General features: G+C 49.8%; 2 protein-coding genes across 17 annotated transcripts in view; one reads left to right on the top strand and one right to left on the bottom strand.

Annotated features, from left to right (window-relative positions):
• The window catches only part of Hmbox1 (homeobox containing 1), a 132,509-nt gene extending 119,351 nt beyond the window's left edge, over positions 1-13,158 (top strand). For 5 of the 15 annotated variants that reach the window (XM_039094013.2, XM_039094010.2, XM_039094009.2 and 2 more), the window contains one exon: positions 1,393-13,158. In XM_039094013.2, coding sequence (XP_038949941.1) covers positions 1,393-1,530 — 138 coding nt within the window. In that variant the 3' untranslated portion in view covers positions 1,531-13,158. 15 annotated transcript variants of the gene reach the window in all.
• A 1,783-nt stretch (positions 13,159-14,941) lies between these two features.
• The window catches only part of Kif13b (kinesin family member 13B), a 157,661-nt gene continuing 152,038 nt past the window's right edge, over positions 14,942-20,564 (bottom strand). For both annotated transcript variants that reach the window (NM_001412036.1, NM_001412035.1), the window contains one exon: positions 14,942-18,379. In NM_001412036.1, coding sequence (NP_001398965.1) covers positions 18,114-18,379 — 266 coding nt within the window. In that variant the 3' untranslated portion in view covers positions 14,942-18,113. The remainder of the gene's footprint in view (positions 18,380-20,564) is intronic.

Below are 20,564 nucleotides of genomic sequence, written 5' to 3'. Positions count from 1 at the left end.
CCAGAGTCTCTCTGGACACTGACTCATCCTGTCATAATGCAATACCTGCATGGTTTCTCATCTCATCCTGCTGTGCTCTGCCTTGCTTCGGGAAAGTGTATTTAATTGTAGCCACTGCATGGAATAAGTCGATAACTGTGATTGGGGGAATTCCCCACACCCGCAAACATGTTGACAGATTTCATTAAAATGTTCTATAGGATCAAATTTCATTTCCACTTGGGAAATTCAAAGAACACACGGTCCTGTCCCTAGACTCTTTCTTCTGGTGTTTTCCTTGTCCTCAGCCGCCATGTTCTTCATTCTCAGTTGTCCTCAGCTTCCGCGTATCCACTATTGCAGCAACATGTGTGATTCTCTGCAGATTCCTTCTTAAATCCCAAAGGCTAGTGTCTAAAAGCCAGAACGAAACAGTAGTAGCCATGTGTCCCAGCAGATTATGCCCCCAAGAGACCCAGTTCTCCAAGCACAGCTCCACCCTCCGCCCGGGGGAGTGCTGTTTCTTTCTGGAAACATCCCTGTCGTTTGTCAGCAGACCCACATGGATGGATCATTGCCACCTTTTTTTGCAGATGCCCTGAGGGCAGCACATCACATGCTTCCCGCAAGGGACTTTTCTTTCCAAAGCTCTTTGGTACAGAGTCCCCTGAAGATGAGACAGGTGAGATCCGTCCCAGATCTGTGATGGCGCCTTTAGTGCCCAGCACACCTGCAGGGAGAACTTCCATCACTGCTTTATTCCTCGATTGTCTGGGTTTGCCTTGGTTTGGTTTTGGAACTTGCAGTCAGTCTCTTGCCTCGGCCTGGGCATGGTGGGGTCACAGGCGTGTGTCCCTACGCCCACCAGCAGCCTCACTGTTTACTGTGTGCGACTTAGAGGGTGGAAAGCTTCACTTAGCTCTCAGTCGGGGTCTGCACCTGCAACTTGTGTAACTGCAGACCGTCCCTGATCTGTAAGGTGCTTGTTCTACATTTCCTCCACTGTTCTCAGCAGGGACACACTGGGTCCCAGTAGCTTTGTGGATTTAGGAGTACACTAGGTCACTGTTGTATCTGTGGCAAACAGAAAAATCCAGACTATTAGTTTATTTTGATCACTTCAGCTTTGATCAGCACTAGCAATTTTTGGTAGAATAAATACTGTGCGAAAAAAGGAACAAAACAAATCATTTATATCCTTTTTATTTATTGAGTCACAAAAAATTGAAAGTCTCTGGACCTGTGTCCATTCAGTGTCTACTTAAATACAGTTCACCTCCACCATGAGATGCACTCAGCCATTTTCTCCACAGATGCTCTGTCCCCCGCACGGCACCCCTGCATGCCTTTTTGTGAGCTTGAGATTGCTGCCAGCCAACCAATAACATTCCTTTCTTATCTCTGCACGTCTAGGATGACAGCACGAGCCATAGCGACCACCAAGATCCCATCTCGTTAGCTGTGGAGATGGCGGCCGTCAACCACACTATCTTGGCATTGGCCCGGCAGGGAGCCAATGAAATCAAGACAGAGGCCCTGGATGATGACTGATCAGGGAGTTAAACAGTTAACTTAGTTTAGACGTAGCACCTTAGCAGACTTTCCTCGGTCCTTAACATGTGTTCTTACAGTATAACTTACAGTTCCTTGTATGTCAGGTAGCCATTAGGGTCTTGTTCTGTGAAGATGGCATGGTGCCCTCATTCAGCCTTTGCATATACTCTCTCAGTATTCAAACTCCAGTAAGTAAGAAGCAAACAGACAAACCTCCCTCTCCCAGCCCCTGAGGTGAAAAGACAAATCTCGCTGCTCTGTCTTAGCATTCCAAGAAAGTGCTTCCAAGTATTTAGATAACCCTCAGTTCTCAAATATTAGGCTCTGTGTAAAATCTTGGGTACCTTTAGATTCCTGTAAAACTAGGCTGTACCCCGTCCCCGCCCTAAGACTGATGGGATGCAGGCTGAGGCAGTGGCACAGGGCCGACAGACACCATCTGGCAAGGATCCGTGGAGCGGAGCACAAGGAACATAGAGCCCCACCTCGGCGTGAGACGCACTGATTCAGCTGCAATAAGCCGCCTCCTGTCACAGTGTGGCCAGGCTCTACTTCTCTGGGTGCTGTGTTACGAATGTCGTTGGAATCCCAAGCTCAGATCTTGGTTAATGCTAATGCCCAACACAGACATCCTTCTGTCTTACAAGCTGTGTGACCTAGTAGATAATATACTGCCTTCCGCCTTTGGGACCACGATTCTAAAACAAAAAAGACAAAAACCAAGTTCTGAAAAGCAAAACCCAGCTTGAGAGCAGTAGGGAAAGCATGAGCTGAGTGTCGGATGGACGCTAAGCCCAGGTCTCGGGCCGCTATACATTCCACAGCGCGATGCCAGCGCCTGCCTGGGAAGTATTGGAGTTACCTTGGAAGTTGCTTTGCCTCCTGTTGGTGCCCCCTCCCTGCTACCAGAAAGTATAGAGCTGAGGTCAAGAGTGAGTGGAAAGCAGGCTTTGTACCTGTCACCTGAGGCCCACCAAGGGTTGCTAGGACTCTGCTGGGGACCGTGGCAACTTGACTGTCACAGACGGGGATCCTTGCCTAGCTAGGTGCAGAAAAAGCAGGGGACATTGCCACCTACATGTCGAGCGCGTGGGACAGCAGGACGTCCCTGCTGTGTTCCCTTTTCTGTTCTTGTGGAGGTGTGAAAGCTGTATTGCTACAGGCGATTTATTTAATAATTGGAAGCCATATTGATAATGGATGTGGTAATATTTGTAGTTTAATCTACTTTAAGCGGCAGTAACTAATGGAATTTTTTTCCTTGATCACATATGTAGCACTTTTGTTACTTTTTAAAGATATTTATATTTGATAAATCTTTTTTTCATTTTGAGAACTCAAAATACCAAACAGTGAACTTGCGTTATAAAGTCACCCTGTGGTCACCTTGTCATCTAGTAGCAAAATGATGAACTATTCATGCATCAAAGAAAATTACATCCGCTGGCCTTGTGTGAAAATGATCTCCTGGAGCCCTGATTAAATAGCACACTGTCACTGTGGGTAAGAAGAAACAGCCTTCAGTGAATTGGTGCAGTGTGTGCTGAGAGGCTAAGCGTCTCCTGCCTCCCCCATCTATCTCCTCTGTTTGTCTAACGAAGGTTTGCTTAGAGGCAGTGTGGAGTGGGCCTTTGAGCAGGTTTCCATCTTTTTGTCTATTGCCTGAACCAATCTCTAAGATAGAAAGTAGGTGCCATCTCCTCACCCCCTGCTTCCTCACCAAGTGTGTTCAGTTTCAAAACTATTGCAGACCCTCCTCCCTTTCCCCCGGGCCGGATACTCGGTATCCTCTGATCTTACCAGAGCACACTGTCTGGATTATCCCTTCGGTATGAGTCTTGGTTACAGGAATGCGAGGAGTCATCTTTGAGGGGCTGAGGATGCTACCCAGCCTACATCTGTGACTTTGAAGGGCACTAGGTAGGGCTTGGCCCTGCTCCAATCAGTAGATTTCAGGGGGAAATGTATGCATTTTTCCCAGCTCTGAGGACTGAAGTAAAATGGAGCCATCTTCTCTTACTGTATTACTTGAACCCACAAATTTAAGAGTAGCATTTCTTATTCTCAGGAAAGAGCCTCCCACCCCCTGCACCTACTTAGTATCTTGAATGGTTTATTTGATTTTTTTTTGTTTGTTTGTTTCACTTAGGAGACTGCATTACCATTCTTTCCTTTTGTTTACTTGGAAGGAATATTCCTATTATGTCTGTCCATTTTGGTGGAGTTTTGTCTGCTTATTCTCAGTTGAATCAGGAAGAACAGGAGAGGGGGGAAGACGTATTTTCCAACAAGCCACATCCATGATTTACCATGAGATTATGATGACTGACAGCCTCTTTACGATGCCGCTGTTGTTTCTTCTCCCTTGCCTTCTTAAAGGAACAGGCTCCAGCTGTTAGACAGCTCCAGACTCTAAGGGAGCTCTGCAGCAGAAGAGCAAAGTCATCCTAGGGCCTTTTAGAGAGAATAGTGCAGCAGAGGACACCAAGCCCTGGCTGGTACAGGCAGTACCAGCTCTGTGTGGCAGTGTGGTGGCCCTGGAAGAGCACAGTTACCATGGAGCCTGGCTCCGTGGTGAGAGCCCACAGCCTCACTGCCTTACGGGGAACCTGCGCTCTCGCGCCTTCAGCAGGGGTTTGCTTCTTTGGGATCAAGGTTCAAAAATCAGGCAATTTTCCTGGGTCACTAGGTTTGAGTCTACTTTTGAGTCCTGGTCCCTGAGCTCTTAGAATGGCCACAGAATATCCACAGTCAGATTCATCCTTTGTGCTCCTTGCTTGCCCTGTCTCTCTCTCACCTCCTTCTGTACTTCTTATGGTCCCAGAACTCTTCTCAACCAGTGAATACTGGGAGGAGGAGAGGAGGGGCGCAGGCGTTGGTAGACTGTGAGGTTACATTTATTTAAGAATTACTGTTGCTGGGTAGGAAGGTAATCTCCCACCTTATAGTACCTTACATGGCAACCTGTTAACACAGGAGCCTTCTGGGATACTCCTGCCTGTCTGAGAGTCACAGCCAGGAGGCAGCAGTGCTCTCCTGTGTGACCATGCAGGATCTCAGAACCCAGGAGACTTGAGTTCACAGCAGGCACGTTTGTGTTGAACACTCCTTCAGGCTGGTTACAGAAAGGGAGGACCTGGGATGGGGAGGCAGATAGCCTTTGTTGCTTTCACTCCAGCTCAGTAGGTGACCTCAGAAAGACATGAGCACATTGGAAGGCTGCTTGGACCTCTGTGCTCCGCTCCAGAGCTCTGATGCCTGGGAAGTTTGTCACTCGGCCACACCCATTATTTTAGGACCAGACATCTGGGAATGTTTTTACCTCATGGGGACGGCACTTGGGAAGCTGATAGTTGTCTCCATTCTCTCTGGCTTTAGGAACTCTTTCTTTAAACTCCTCTTGGAGACCAGTCATCAGACACCAGCGGCAGCAGATGCTGTTCTGTCAGGATGCTCCCGGCACTCTGTCCATCCCTACATGGCTTCTCCTCTCCATTCTGCCTCTCTGCACCGCATCTCTGCCTTGAGCCGATGTCACTGCACATTTTCTGTCCTCTGAACACAGACCCTCCTTCCCACGACAGGCAGTCAGTGCTCCATCTGCCAAACCTGTTACCTTTGTCTACACAGTGAAAATAATCCCTTCCTACAGTGACTTCTCTATCCTGTCCTAAAAGGGTTCACGCCAGGTCCTTTCTCTCCCTGGTCTCAAAAAGGTTGTGGTTAGAAGCAGGACTCCCATCTAACTCAGCTCTGCTCTAGCCCAGAACTTTCTTCCTCTTTGGCCTAGACTTTCCTGTGAGCCTCCCCAAGTTCTTAGGCAATAACTCCGTGTGTAGTGGTGGACTCCTGTCCTTTGCCTCCTGCATGAGCGCCACTCTCCCTCCATCTCGGTGATGTTCTCCTCTCGCTATGGTTTTTAGCTGTTTTACTACTGTATTTATTGAGGCTGTACTGAGACCAGCCGATTCCATGTACAGCGTTACTGAGCCGAATTTATTTTTTTAAGATTTCCCAAGTGAAGGTTGGGCACATCGTCCCGTTCTGATGTGTATGTTTGAGTGGAGCTGGGTGGGGTGCACTGGAGCGGGGGTAGGGGTTGCACATGCCCAGCACTCCTCTGTGTGTGTTCTGTACGTTGCAAATGTGTTTACTCAGGATTAGGCCACCAGTTGTCAGCCATACCGAATTTAACAAACTGCACTGTGGCTGTGAAAGCCCTTTACCATTTCTCTCCTGTGCCTGTCACCACTGTCAGAGTAAGCACCTGGACAGCAGTGGAAGGCTTAGCATGGAGGCAGCCGCAGACGGCCAGCTGCTTTCTAAGGCCTTCATGGTAGCCTGTGGTCAGAACAGATCCTCCTTCCTGCACGGTGTCCTTCATTACACACACTCCATTTCAAAGATGACCATCCCTTAAAAAGAGTGATCTCCTTGTTGTGCTAGGGAACCGACATGCAAAGGCCATACAGCAGGGAAGGCTTTGAGGCCCATCACATCATCACGCCAGTGTTGTGGTTGCAAAAGCTCATCTCTTACAGAGTATGTTCTAAAAGACTTTCCCCAGTGCCGTTTGTTTCTAACCCTAAGGAGAGATACTACTTATGGCAACATAGAGGGCTGGCACGCTTAGAAGAACACTTTGTGCATATCCATGGACTGGCAGAAGCTGGGAGTTTGGAGATTGAGAGTTTATGTAGATCCTCATTACACTACATTTGTGGAGGGGGTGTTAATTGAGAAAAAAAGAAAGGTCAGCAACCTGAACCACCCAAATCCTCACAATACTAGTTTTCTTCCTGAATCAAGAGAGGACAAGACTGAAGGAAGGTTCTGCTCCCCCCACCTGGCGGTTGCCTTGCAAGCCCTGGTGTCTATGTCTGCAAGCTGCTTTATCGTTCTTGGCATCTGGCAGAACTAAATCTAGCTGGTCCAGTTCCGGTGAGATATGAGTGGCCTTCTTCCACTTGTAGGGGAACTTTGCTGCCGTCCTTGGCTGACAGTCCCTTTCTGTGACCAATTTTCAGGCTGTACAGCTCCAAGCACTGTTGTTGGGGAGCTTGATGCCCCACTTAACGCCCAAGAGGCCAGCTCCCCTGGCTGCATGTCCGTCGTTTCTCTCGTTAAATATGACTGGCTCTGTACAGCCATAATTAACTTACAAATTCACGATGGTGTGCTGTGATCAAATGAAGGTTTGGCAGAATCTTTCTTCAAATTGTAACCATGGTAATTGAGGGGGTGGCATAGAATGAATATATAAAAGTATAAAGGCAATTGTTCCGAATGACTGAGTGTCCTCCTGACATGTAATTAGCTGTTTTAGCAGGGTGTAGATTGGCATGGTCATAATGAAGAGGATTTCTGTCCTTTATGTGACTGAGAATAGCACAGCGCCCATCCTTGTTCCCTTCGAGCACTAATGCTCCTGAGAACATTCGGAACAACAGCTCAGTAAACCAAAATAATGATATAGGATTCGTCTCCCACCAGAGAGAGAGAGAGAGAGAGAGAGAGAGAGAGAGAGAGAGAGAGAGAGAGAGAGAGAGAGAGAGAGAACGCATCGGGGATCATTTCAAATCCAGAATGGAAGGCTTTGCTTATTGCTTGCATCTGACTTCCAAATTCTCTTAAACTCTTGTGTCCAGTTTCAACTGATTCTACTTTGGCCAGAAGCTAGTCACTATCTCAAACTGAGGCAGCATCTGGCAGAGTGTCCTGGTCCCCATCCTTTCCCTGGCAGCCAGATACCTTACCTGGGGACACTTGCTGCTTCACTGGGCTTCCTGGCACTTTCCAGCTTTTCCTTGGAAACCTGATTATTTCCACTGCCACGACCATCAGAGAGTATTTGCTGCACTGAAGTTACAGTTGGGTGGTGTTTCCCTTCTGGGACCCTGAGACCAAGAACAGACAACATGACAGGGACACACACATCGACATCACCCACGAATACATGGACTCAGGCTCCGTGTGCACACCCCAGCTTGCTCACATCTGGCTTGTTCAGCCCCTACAAGCATCCCAGAGCTATTCGGCTGTCAGTCCTGGGTTCCTGGCTCTGCTGAGGCCATGTGCACTGTCCCCCAGTTTGTTTCTCGTAAGCACCTGTGCCTTCAGGTGGGCATCATAGAACCCTCACAGCCTGTAGCGTCCTCTGGACCGCACACTCTCTAACCCCTCTCCAGCTGATGCTTAGTTGGACTTTTTCTTTTTTTTCTAGTCATCCTTTGCAGGAGCCTTGATTCAATTAGAGCGTCAGAAGGGTCCACCGGAATGCCAGCAGCTACCAGTGCTAAGTGGCCTTTTATAAGTTCTTCTGCCCATGAGGCTCGACCCAGGTGAGGTTAACTTGAGTTCAAGAGCCCTGTCTTTTTTTAGGCTGAAAACTGTGAGATTAGTTAGTAACTCTGTGTGTGTGTGTGTGTGTGTGTGTGTGTGTGTGTGTGTGTGTGTGTGTGTGCAGGCGTGCACGCTGTCACGTGTACCCTTCTATAGACTGTCCCATCTCACCCAGAACACTAACTAACCAAGATGCTGGTTCCAGCTCTGTTGTGTGGAAAGGCTGAGGTTGAGTATGAGCCTGGAGAGGGCTAGAGAGCCTGTTTCCCTGGCACACAGACACACAGAGGAAGTCTCACTTCCTAGAGATGCCTTGGTTGAGTCCTCCCAGGTACCTCCAGTGGACTGTGCAGCACGTGTCTGTCAGGAAGGTGGTCCTGGGAGGATGGCCTTTGCTGAAGCCTCTCTAAGTTACCTTGTGGTCCCTTCCCATACCTGCAGGTCAGAGGTGTGGTCCTTGGGACTTGTCAGCCTTGCTGTGGATGTCGGACTTCTTATTTTCCGAGCTGCTGAGCAACTGCTTTGTTCATTAGAGGTTCAGGTCTGCCTTCTGGTTCCATTTTGAAAAGTCACTGGTTAAGTTAATTGTGTGACTTATGAGACACATACCGCACAGCAGCAGACATTACAGTTACCTGTGAGCATTCCAAGGAACAAACTAGCATGCAGGTAGAAGTTCCTAGCCTCATCTGCTCAGGTGCTCAAGGGGCCGCCCTGACTAAAACCACCCCACCCAGGGTAAATATTCATGTATGTCACAGGTAGCACCACCTCAAAACACAAAACCAGCTCAGCAGCCAAGGACAGTGCAGGTGGCACTCGTCTCAGAAGAGCCAGCCTCCCTCCCTTCCTCCCTCCCTCCCTCCCTAAGGAAAACCCTAGAGGTGATTGTTGTAAGAATCTAGATACTGGTATTTGGAAATGTGTAGTCTTACTCTGCTGAGGTCACTGCCAACCCCCTTGCAGTTCTCAAGCACATGGGGTCACCCCCAGTGCCACAGCCACTCTCATCTCTGCAGCTGAAGTGCATCACTGTGGGCTGATGGTCCCAGCCTGCTCTTTTCAGTTCTTTTCAGCGCTTAGCTCCCTGACTGTGGGGCACCCTGCTTGAGTTTCTGAAGGTTTGTGGAACCCTCCTACAAACCCTGCTGTCCCTTTGCCATAGAAAGGGAGGTAGAAGCATTGTGGAGTCCAAGGTTTTGGAGCTCTGGTATTATTGTGACTCTGCCATGGCCTTCCTTGGCTCCTTATCAACACTGACTGACCCATAAGTGGCAGCTTCTTGAAGATATTCAAATTTAGACCAAGAGTAAAACTTTTTAATATCTAGAGTCCAAAAATGGAGCAGGCTGCCTCAAGGTTAATGTGGAGGTTTAATGACTACTGGTCAGTGACACCAAACAAGGGACATCTTCCAAATGACCTGCTACACACACACACACACACACACACACACACACACACACACACACACACACACACACCTTCTTTTCTAGCTCTTTTTCTTACAAAATTAGGTTCTCGGAGAGTTGGCTAGGTCACTGTCGTCTTGTGATCTGTCACATCATGGGTAGCCTTAAAGCCCGAGAGAATGAAATACACCTGAGGAGCAAGGCGGAGGGACTCAGCAGGCTGGCTTTACTGTCTTCACTTTGCCCCAAACACCTTGGCTTGAAGAAAAAAAGAGTATGGGTGCCTTTCATTTTGGTGTAATCAAGATTTTGCATCTTTGTTGGTGGCCAAAGGTGCTATAGAAAGTGTGGGATGGAATCTGTGCCTGTGACACCTCCTAGGGCTCAAGACACAGACCAGTCCCAGGACTTGTGTCAAGGTTTTTTGCTCCTGCAAGGACTTAGCTTCCCAGCACTTCCAGGTCAAATCTCTACAGTCTTGTTTGTAGCATCCTCAGCCCAGAAATCCCTCCCATTTTGCTTTACTGGCATTAAGAGCCCAGCCTAAACCTGTGAGGCCATCTGTCCACTCTACGGCTTGCTGAGGCCATTAGACTAGAAAACCAAATGGCATTAGAGCTGTATGAATTCAAACAGCAGCTTCTCTCTGATGCTTCCTGGGCCCCGTCTGCAGGAGAGGTGTGTGTGTGAGAGAGAGTCGTGTGTACTGAGTGGAGGTGAGCACTTTCAGAAAGCACCCCTCTATCATTTGCCTTGATGCCTGCATTTCCCTGTTTGAAAGCAGTGGGGATCTCATCACGCAGCTCTGAAAATGGGCACCAGAAAAACAAAACCAAAGTTCTCAGGGTGGGTAGGGCTCTTCCTTTCCGAGCACTGGCCATTCTGGCAAGCGTTCTCCTTCATGCTCTTGGGTTCTACCACAGCACTGCTCTGAAAGCTCTCTTCTTTCTTAGTGTTTCCTCATAATGACCCTAAACAGTGTGTCAGGGCAGTCTGTACCTCATTAGGTGCAGATCAGGGACCATAGATGCCAAACGGGCCCCTGAGCCACCACATAACTTAACTAGCTGGAAGGTGCCAAGACTGTCAGTTATCTCCCCTGGAAGAGCCTTCTCCAATCTCCCCATGGGCTCGGCCTCCCCTCCATGGCCATGGTTAGGTTGGGTCTGCAGTACCTTCTAGAACAAACTTCTCATTTCTGTTTAAGTGCCTAAGCAAGTTACAGACCTCTGGAACCTGCCTGAGAGTTGGCCTGTGCCCTGTCCTTCCCACCATGCACCCCGCCCCAGGACAGGTGTTATGCACATCCCCACTCCCCAACCCAGTGTCCCTGCCATTCTGCAGGCAGAATGGTCACAAGGGCAAGCATGGGGAGAAGGCTGGCTTTGTCACTGTTTCCCGTGTTCTTTCTGTTGGTGTGACTGTGGTCTTGGGTCAGAGGGAGTTTTAAGGAATCTACTTAGCTAGAGCTCGGTAGCTACTGAGCAGAAGAGCAGGAGTGAGACAGCCTCTGAGCAGAGTCCTATCTGTCAGCACTTAGGGCCGTTTCCAGCTCTGAGAGGGCCAGCAGGCAGGGGTCATGACTGATAAACCTGTGTGCACTGGAGCCCTGACCGCATGCATCCACAGCCCAGATACCAAGGAGCTGAAGGCCATCAGCAGTAGAGTAAGAGCCAATGTGCATTTTTTAAAGTGAGTGAGAGACTTTCTTTTGGGGAATAGTTTAAGTGTAAGCTAGATCTGGGCCCTATTTACATGGGGTATAGGACAGGTCGTTGACTGTGCTGTGCTTGGTTGGTTACAACGGTAACAGGAAGGAAGAATCCATTCCACAGGCACCTTATTTCCATTGATGCAGGATTTTTGTTCAGGCAGTGGAGGAGCAAACCCTGGGCATTTGCATGTAACAGGTGCAGATGGCCCTGCCTCACCTAGAGAGGGGAAAGCAGTGGGTGAGTGGCCAAGTGGTGGCTAAAAGGAGGCTGTGGAGCATGCAAAACCACACTTCCTCTGAGGACTGTGTCACCCTCTAGACGCAGCGTCCATGGTCTACCTACCAAGCACCTGTCTGGCCTGGTGTAACTGAGGAATGTCAACTGGATGCAAATTAAGGGACAACAGCATTGAGTCAGAGCGTCAGGAGGACCAGGATTCTGGGCCCTGACTGGACTTGAACGTTCTAGCAGGAGCCGAATGCAGTCCTGTTGAGTTCCCTGTGGGTCTGGGAACAAGCTGGCATGGGCAGCTGGGAAGTGGAAAGCAAGCTTACGTGTTCTGACCAGACACCAGGGACCAAATGTCTTGAGGTTGCCTGCAGGTATTCAGCCTAATGGCTGTGTAGGATCCTGCCAGATGAGTCGGGGAGGGAGCAGGGCGCCCTCCTGGCCTTGGCGGTTGTGTGTCTTAGTCTCTGTGTTTCCCTTTGGTGTCTTCTCTGGTCTCTGTCCCCATCTTGTGTGCCATGTGTCCCTGAGGGTGAATCACACCTGTGTCTGAGTCTGCTGTAAGGTGTCCAGTCTACCTCAAGGGGTCATCATGGCAAGCTCTGTCCACATGGAATCCTCTGTACATGCCACACACACTGGAATGTATACCACCCCACCCCCCATAATCTCTTGACCCCATCTTTCCCCATAGTCACCACAGACTCCTAGTGCAAATTGGATGCTGCTTTAAATGTGAAAAAATTTGTTCAAAAGCTATAAAATCTGAATGAAAGCTAAAGCTGAACTTATAAGCCTTGTTGCGTATGAGCCAAAAGTGCAAAAAGCTCTATATAATGAACTAACCTGCCACTCGTATAAATATAAATATATATAAATATATTAAAAATCAGACTGTTCTACAAAATTGTGTATTTGTATTTTTGTGTACGTACAATTTTCTGCTAAGCAGAAGGAGGGTGTAGTATAGGGCGCTGTGAGAAGAGATTTGGTTTAATCCCATTTCTTTGTTACTTATTTTTGTTAACATCAGATGCCTGTCTTCGTCTTCTCTGTGTATGACACTGTTTGGGAAGCTGCAGTATCCTTCTTACCTAGGCCAGAGTCTGTGATAATAAAGCTGGGGCACAGGGAGGTAGGTGTATGGCCACCACCTAACTGAAAGGGGGGCAGGCTTGCACCCCCGAGGCCAGGCATAGTATAGCATTCTGACTTGTCTCTGGGAAGCAAACTCCCTTTTTAGAAACCAGTTTCCCAGATAAGATCACTGGGTACCCAGACCCAGGGAGCAAGGGGAGTCTTCTCTCCATTGCCCAGGTGACTTTCCTAGCATAGCTCCCAGCCCCCTGGCTACCACTGGGCCATGTCTCCCAGGTAGCTGCTGCCTTTTTGGACAGGGTTACCAGATGCCTCCCCTACCAGAGCTGTCACCAGAGGTCCAATTCTTTACCTGGAGCATCTCAGAACCCACTTTGCCGGTGCTAAACAGGAGAGGGGTTAGAGTGGCTGCCAATAATGGCCAGAACCAGCCCACCAGAGGCCAAGACAAGCTTGGGTGCCCACCGCTGCCCACACCCTCCCAGCCCCCTCCTGGCCCCTGGTGGAGCCTGCTCTAGGGAATGATACTGCACCTTCCCAGTAGGACTCAGATTCTAACAATGTGTGATGACTGTAGCAAGAAGCCCTTGTTTCTCGATGTAAATGGTCAAAGAAACAAGTGCTCTACTGTATTGATTAAATAGTTCCAATGAGTCCTGTTTCATTGTATCTCCTATTCTGGATTAGTGCCTTTTGGACAGTAGACTGTTCTGTAATTAAAATGTAGTATACTGCTTTTTTGTACAGTTTTGTTTTAACAAAACTTTTTTTTAATTTGTGTTTATTTTAGTATTGTATCTATTAGAGAATAAAATGTATAACTGAGCAAAGTCTGTCTGGGATTTCTTTGGATCCAAATAATCATGGCAGTGGACAGGGGAGCTAAGAGATCACAACTACAAACCCTGAGCAGAACCCCTGCAGCCACTTCATGTTGGGGGTGGAGTGGGAATCCAGTAAGGCTCCGCCCCACTTAAGGTCCTGTAGCTTTCATTTCCCACTGCAGCCTGCCCACCCTGAGCCTCTAGAAGCTCGCTCTGAAAGCTATATCCAGAGGAGCAGAAACAGAAAATGGCAGCTTTGTTCCTGTTCTGGTTTTCAGTGGTGAGCAGAAGGAAGATCAGATCCCAGCCGTCCCTGTACCCCTCCTTAGAAGACTGAGAACCATTTCCCTTCATGGTGTGTACACATAGGGGAGTCTGACAGCACAGCTCAGGTCAGGATCAGATCTCCTTAGCCTGGGCACATGCTAAGGGTACCCTTTCTTCTCTGTATCTAGGAGTGACTTCCGAAGCTCCTCCAGGCCCAGGAACAGTGCCCACATTCCTTGAGTCACTCAAGTAAGAATGAACCAAGTGTGACACTCACTACAGCCCATGCCAGGGCTTGGTACAGGCTAGACCTCTCCAGGGGCTGCCAGGTAACCATAGTCTGGAAAAGATGATGTTTCCACCCCAACCCCCACTGCTGGATCAGTTCCATTCAGAATCCTGCCTCAACTCTCAAGGGGCTGCTCCTGGCTGCCACATTTTTTGTCTCTGCCTGGCAGGACGTAACTCTGCTGCACTTGGGAATACAAACAAGTCCTGTGCAGACAGAAGCTGCCTATGGCTGATGGCCACCTCTGCTTGGGCCTCCGGGTGCCCTTGACTCAGCATTCTCAGGCTATTTTATTATGAGAAAAGGGCAGAATGATGATTGGTGCACGGAGAAAAACAGGAGTCCTGTACCCTGGAAACAATGCTTTACTATAGCAAAGTGGCTGAGTAGGGACCCATGGATGGCAGAGGAGGTCCCTTCTCTAGCACAAAACCAGAAAAGGTAGGCTTCCTGGTGGGCAGGTCTAAAGTCAGGTTCCATAGCCCTAACTTATCCCTCTTTCTAAAACACCTTGTTCCTAAGCAATGGTTCTCAACCTGTGGGTCTTGACTCTTTCAGAGGGGTCACCTAAGACCATTGGAAACTAGATATTTACATCATGATTCAAGTCAGCAATATTACAGTTATGAAGAACCAACAGTTACAGAATAGTTGGGGGTTACCACAACATGAGGAACTGTATTAAAGGGCCACAGCATTAAGGTTGAGAACCACTGCACTCCAGGGTATATCTATGTGCAGCAGTAGAAAGACTTTCGCTCTCTAGTTTAGTCCATAATGGGGCCTATCATAGGTCAAAGCAGATGTGAAACCCCTGCCTGAAACCAGGGAACGAACATACATACATACATACATACATACATACATACATACATACATACATACATACACACACACACACACACACAGAGAGAGAGACACAGAGAGAACCGGGGGGGGGTGGTGTGCAAGTCATCTATTAGCCCTGAAGCTCCACTTAGTTTTAGTCTCAGTCCCCCCAGGAATGTGATGCTACCTGGCTTCTATGAAGGGCCAAAATGACTGAGGGATTAGAGACAGACCAAGATGCCAATGGGGACTTCCAGGGTCTTTAGTCACATCTAGGGGTCACAGAAATTTGTGCCCTGGAGCCTCGTGCTCTCTGGAAACCCTAGGACTACTACCAAGGGACAGTGTACTCAGTTGAAACCCCGGGTGAGGATAGGGAAGAACAGGTAAGACTGACCTCAGACATAAGCAAGAAATCACCTGGATTTATTTCGAAGCTGTTGGTCACTTGATGGAAAGGCATGTATAGTACAAAATTACAATAGTGTGGTTCCTCATACAACATAAATCATCTTTACTGTTCATTACAGGGTCTTTGGATTTTAAATTCCCATTTAACATGCACCAATCACTGAAATCCTGGAATCAACATCACACATGTGAGCTCATATTTACACAGTCCACACACCCGTGCTTTTCCCAACTTTCCCAACACTGCATGAGTGTCCACAGCACAGCAGGAAGGCACCATAGAGAGAGACTAAGAGATGTTTTGGGTAGTGTCAGGGACCGGAAGCAGAGGTTAGACACTGGTCCCGGGAAAGGCACTGAAGATGGCCCTATGGTCTCTGACCTGAGGTGGCCTGGGCCTTGAGGCACTAGAAGCTTCAAGTCACCGTCAGGGCAACACATAGAACAGGCAGCTTGGACAGACAGGTAAATGCTATGTGAGCAACTCACCTGCTTCCCACACAGAACCTCTAAGGCATAAGTGGCAGAGAAAACTGGAGACATGGAAACACCATCTGTACCGCTGCAGCTCCTCAGGGCCGTGTCACTAAACACAGCCCCAAAACACTGGCCTTCTCTGCCCCATAGACCTCAGCACCTGGGACCCAACCCACAGCCACCACCTACCATCCACTACCTGACATTTTAGTGACCATGACCCCTATACATCACTTTTCCAGCTACAAGTTAGTGTTAGTCTGCTCCAAGAGGCAGTAAGTAGAGGCCTGAGGCTGCAGCTGGCCTGTCTGGCCTCGTCTAGCATGGGAGCCCCCGGAGAACACAGCTTATTGTCCTTATCCAGCCCACAGGGGACATGAAGTCAGAGTGCAATGTGGGCACAGCAAACCCTGAAGGCCAGCAAGCACTTGAGCCCCATCTCTTCAGACCCACCCCAAAGCACCAGCTTTCCCAAGGTCACCTCCCTGCCCTCATAGCAGACAGGCACACAGGGTCCTCTCGGCCACGGGAACAGCTCATAAGGATACCCATGAGGACAAACTTATAGCACACTTGCCATGTATGCCATGAGACCCCAGAAGACCCCATCCACACTGAGCACCAAGGTGCGGACAGACTGCCCTTACACAGTACAGCTCCAAAGCTGCGCCCCCGCACCAACCACTGGAGGCCATGGGCACAGCCATCCTGCGGGATGTCAGTGCTTTGTCAGTTGCCAGGGAAGCTGAAGCACGTCACAGGAAGAGCGTCCTGCAAGGCTCTGTGCAAATGGTACTGCTTTTCAGAGGCAGGGCGAATTCTTAGGCAGCCTGGAAGTAGAAAGGCTGGGGAACCTCAGGTCCAAGGAACAGGGAGGAAAGTGGAGGCTAGGGGAGAGAAGGTGGTCCCAGAACCACAGGATGACAGCTGACCAAGTGAAATCCCTTAGGACTTTCAGTGTTCCTGAGACCAAAGCAAGATGAAGTCCGTAGGAACCTTTGCATCCTGTTTTAGACCGTCTAAGTGCCAAGTGGCACAATGGCCCTCCCACAGCATAGCACTACTGGCTTCACTCCTACAGGGACTTCTCTCCCTAGCAGCCATCGCATGGCTGTCCCAGAGGATGGGACTCTGGGACTCTGGTCCCTTCAAGGAATGAATGGCTGCTCTCTAGGGGACACCGTGGATGCTGACAGGAAGACCATCCATCCTCCTACAGCTCTAAGCAGCCGCTGGTCAGGGTCTGGGCAAGCAGGCAGATGGTAGTGATGTTTATACTGGGCTAATCAGACAAGGCAGATGGTCCACACTAAGTGTCAGCAATGCTAGCACAGAGGCCACAAGGGCCAGAGGAGGCTGAGGTGCTCTGAGAAGCCACCTGGCAGGACCTACTTCCCTTAAAAGGCTTCAGTCCTCACAGAACCAATTCCTCTCCAAAGCTTGCTGGCTGTGGTTCTTCAAGAGTTTGATGGTCAAATTTAAAACAAATTAAAAACTGCCAAGGATACCCTGAGTAAACACTGACACAACCTGAGGTGGAAGGCAGGGCAGGACCAGGGACAACAGTATTGGGTGACTCTGATCTGCCCACTGAGCCTCCACCAACACTCTGGGACTCAGAGGCCACACACACCTCAGCAAACAGGTGGTTGGTAATGCCCTGGGTACACCACGACTGCAGCACAGATCGGAAGAAGGAAATGAAACAGTTCTGCCCTCATTACCTACCTGCCCGCTGCTGGCCCAGGCGTAGTCAGGGTAAGAATTGTCAAGAGTTAAGACATTCTCCAGTTCCCTGAAAACTGGCAGATCCAGACAAGGGATTGAAGACTTGAACCATGTCAAGCCTCTGGGTCTGCCATCCCACCAGTGACAGCAAAGCCATGGTGTCTCTGCAATCAAGCAACGCAAAGGGCAGCTGGCTTCATCTGCTGGCCGCCACTTCCAGCAACAATCATCCAAGATAGAGGCTGCAGCTCTGGCCAGCCAGAGGCCGGTAAGCACAAGGCGGGTCCCAAGCATGCATGCGACTGTGGTTTGTGAAGTATTTTAACTTTTGGAAAAAAATAAATTAAATAAATATAGTTCAAGCATCCTGTTAGGAAATGAATGGCTGACAGAAAAGACTTTCTGAGTGTAAAGACACTGGGACACCTACAAAGATGCCTTCCAGAAACCCTGTGAGCCGTGCAGAAGGATGAGGCATGGGTTAGGGAGGCTGATAACCGACTGTGTGCACAGAGGTGGTGTGCATGCTGGACCCAGGCAGGAAAAGGAAGTCCTGTCTGTGAGGGCAAGACACTAGTTAGGATCATTGCTTAAATTAAGACATTAGTGAAGTCAGCAGAATAAGGAAAGGGGAGCCCAATACATCTGGCTGGGAACCCCCTCCCCACACACATCCTCAAGCAGTCAGGGAGGAGCGGGGCTGGCTCCAGCCCTGCCACCCAGCTACCGTAATCCCACAGGTCTCTGGGCTCCTGGAACCTTCCACACCTAACCAGGGGAACAGAGCTGAGGGATGTCTGCCACTGCCAAGTAGAGGAAGGAAATCCAGCTTCCAGATTCCCAGAGGACAGCGAACCAGATTGTCCATCATCCCCGAGTCGTGCAAAAAGCATTCATGGCCCTGCTCCCGTGGAGGAATCAGGTCTCCCCTTCCCATCAGTGTTCACGAGGGAGCTGCATCCTAGCTGGCCCAGGACTTCCGGTTCTCAGGATTCTTGTAGCTCCTGTCTCCCTTGGCCAATGCAGCTGTCAGTGAAGCCAGGTTGGTGGCAGAGCCCGAGATAGTAGCACTCCTGCGGGCCTCTGGGGCTCCCTGAGGCTGGAGCCCTGAACTGCGCCTGCGCCCAGTGCCTGCAGCCCTGCGGACCCGGCCTGGCCTCACCAGCAGCCCGTAACCAGGGTTGCATCTGAAATACTGTTTCCCACCAATGGAGCCATCATTCTTTCCTGCAGGGAAGGAAGCATCATGGAGAAGCCTTGTTACACACAGTCACCTTCTTTACTGTGTCCATCTATCATACTGCTACCTCCAAGCCACCACCCAACCCAGAAGCCATTGAGTCCAGAGCCCATGACAGTAGCTCTCAAGACAGCAAACAGCAGTCATCAGGGACAAACGGCCCCTTAGCACTGTGGTCTTAAGTATGAAGCAGCAGGCCTTGCCCAAAGACCTGCTGAGGACGAGGTGACAGCCATCAAGGCAAAGCTGGCTCCTGCTCCTCCAGGGGCACTAGCTCCTTTCCTAAATGTAAGCAGGGCTCCAGCTTACTTCACATCCCAGGTCCCAGCTCAGCCCAGGTGTGACTGTCCCCCAGCTTGGCCCCCTGGGCACCTGTCATCTCTGTGTCTCGGGATTACCTGAGATGGTGACCCTACACTGATAGGCAGTTTTCCAGCCTTTCCAACTCATGGACTTGTATTTGTGGCCTGTGAGGATGCCACACACTAGCTGTTACCTTGTTGACACTCCTCCCGACAGCCCCTCCGTCTGTCCTACACAATTCCAGAACCCTGACCACTGCTCCCCACACCTCCACTACCTTAACCTAAGTCCTCCCCGCCCACACATCTGCCATCCTCGAAGTGGTCTTCATGTTCCCATTCCTCCCATGTGTGCTCTGCACTACTTACCACAAGGCTCTCAGATGCAGGCACTAGGTGCCCTGCAGGCCACAGAGCTACCTTCCTATCAGTCCTCAAACATAGAAAGCTGGGCCGAACTCAGCAGCATGGGACACTCGCTGCCCTGCCTTACCCTGGTGACAGCCCACCTTGCCAGCTCTGCTTCCTGGATCCTTTGTGTCTCTGTGAACAGCTTACGGTATTCCCGACAGCCGCCCGCCTCTATCCCCTCGGCACACTTGCTCTTCTCAAAATGTATCTGTTCACCTAGCATTTTCTCCTCTGCACAACTGAAAGTCGAGTGGGAGGTATTGCTCACCACAGTGTATTTGAACCTAGCCCAGCAACGCAGACAAAGCAGGTACTTGGTTCCTTTCGGGGAGTTAAATTATTTCCTAACTCTCTTTAAATCTTGAGTTCAACTGCAGACACAGACTTACTCCTGCTCTTTTGGGAAAAGCAGATTTGAAGTTTTTCCCAGCCTCTACTACATCTTGAACCACTTCCAATTCAAGGTATTCAAGGTATTCTCTGCCAGATTATTTTTAAAGACAGTGACTTCACAGGAAGCACTCGGCTCAGAGACAAGGGTGTCATTTTGGCCTATATCTGCAGCCAGGGCTAAATGGACTGGTGAGGCCACCGGCTGGTTGAGAGACCCAGGGCCTAGTGCTGAGTTCTGAGGGCACCCTCTTACGGCTTGAGTCTACCCAGCAGTCCAGCAAGCTGCTGGGTCTGGCTGAGTGCCCAGAGCCTAGGCGAGGAGCCAGGTCTGCCCTGTGGCAGCCTGAGCAGCTGCTTTGCAGGGAACAGGTGGGCTGCACATCTCCAGGATGCCCTGCCCCTGCCAGTTCAGCCTTGACATTCTCCCCCCTCCCATGCTCAGACCAAGGTACTCTCTGTGCTCAAAATGGGAGAAGATGCTCACACCTGACCCTGCGGCACTGTGATGGGGCTGCTATTCTGAAAAACATCTGCTGTCTTCACACGGTCAACACTCAGGGAGTGAGGGGCCTGAGTCCATGTCACCATTCCCAGCCCACATTCAGAGCAGCCTAGGTGAAGCGATGAAGACATCCACACAGCAGAGCTCCTCAGTCAGAGACAGGAAGGAGCGGCCATGGTGCTGCCACACAGGGATGCTGGCCACATGTTAGGAAAGAAGCCAGGCAGTTTCCTTGCCACCAACTCCAGATCCTGGGCCCCATAAACTTGGGAACAAAAAGCAGATTAACTATAGCCCAAGGCTGAGCAGGTCACAGCTGCCAGTGAACATGAGATTTCCCTGTGAGGTGACAAGTATAAGACAATACAGATCCCAGGGATGGCAGTGTAGCACAGTAAGCATGCTCCATGTGGTCCAGGTTGGAGGGTAGCCAACAAAACCATTCTGTGTTTACAACAAGGGTTAAAAGGGACTAAGAGGCCACAGGCTGGTTCAGACCACAGGGCCTAGTGCTTGGTCCCAAGGGGAGCCTACTCTTAAAGGATAAAACAACACTGAAAACAT

Source organism: Rattus norvegicus, chromosome 15 (genome assembly GCF_036323735.1).
Source record: "Rattus norvegicus strain BN/NHsdMcwi chromosome 15, GRCr8, whole genome shotgun sequence".
NCBI lineage: Eukaryota > Metazoa > Chordata > Mammalia > Rodentia > Muridae > Rattus > Rattus norvegicus.
Note: the sequence above shows the minus strand (reverse complement) of the source record. Positions and strands in the feature narration are given on the sequence as shown.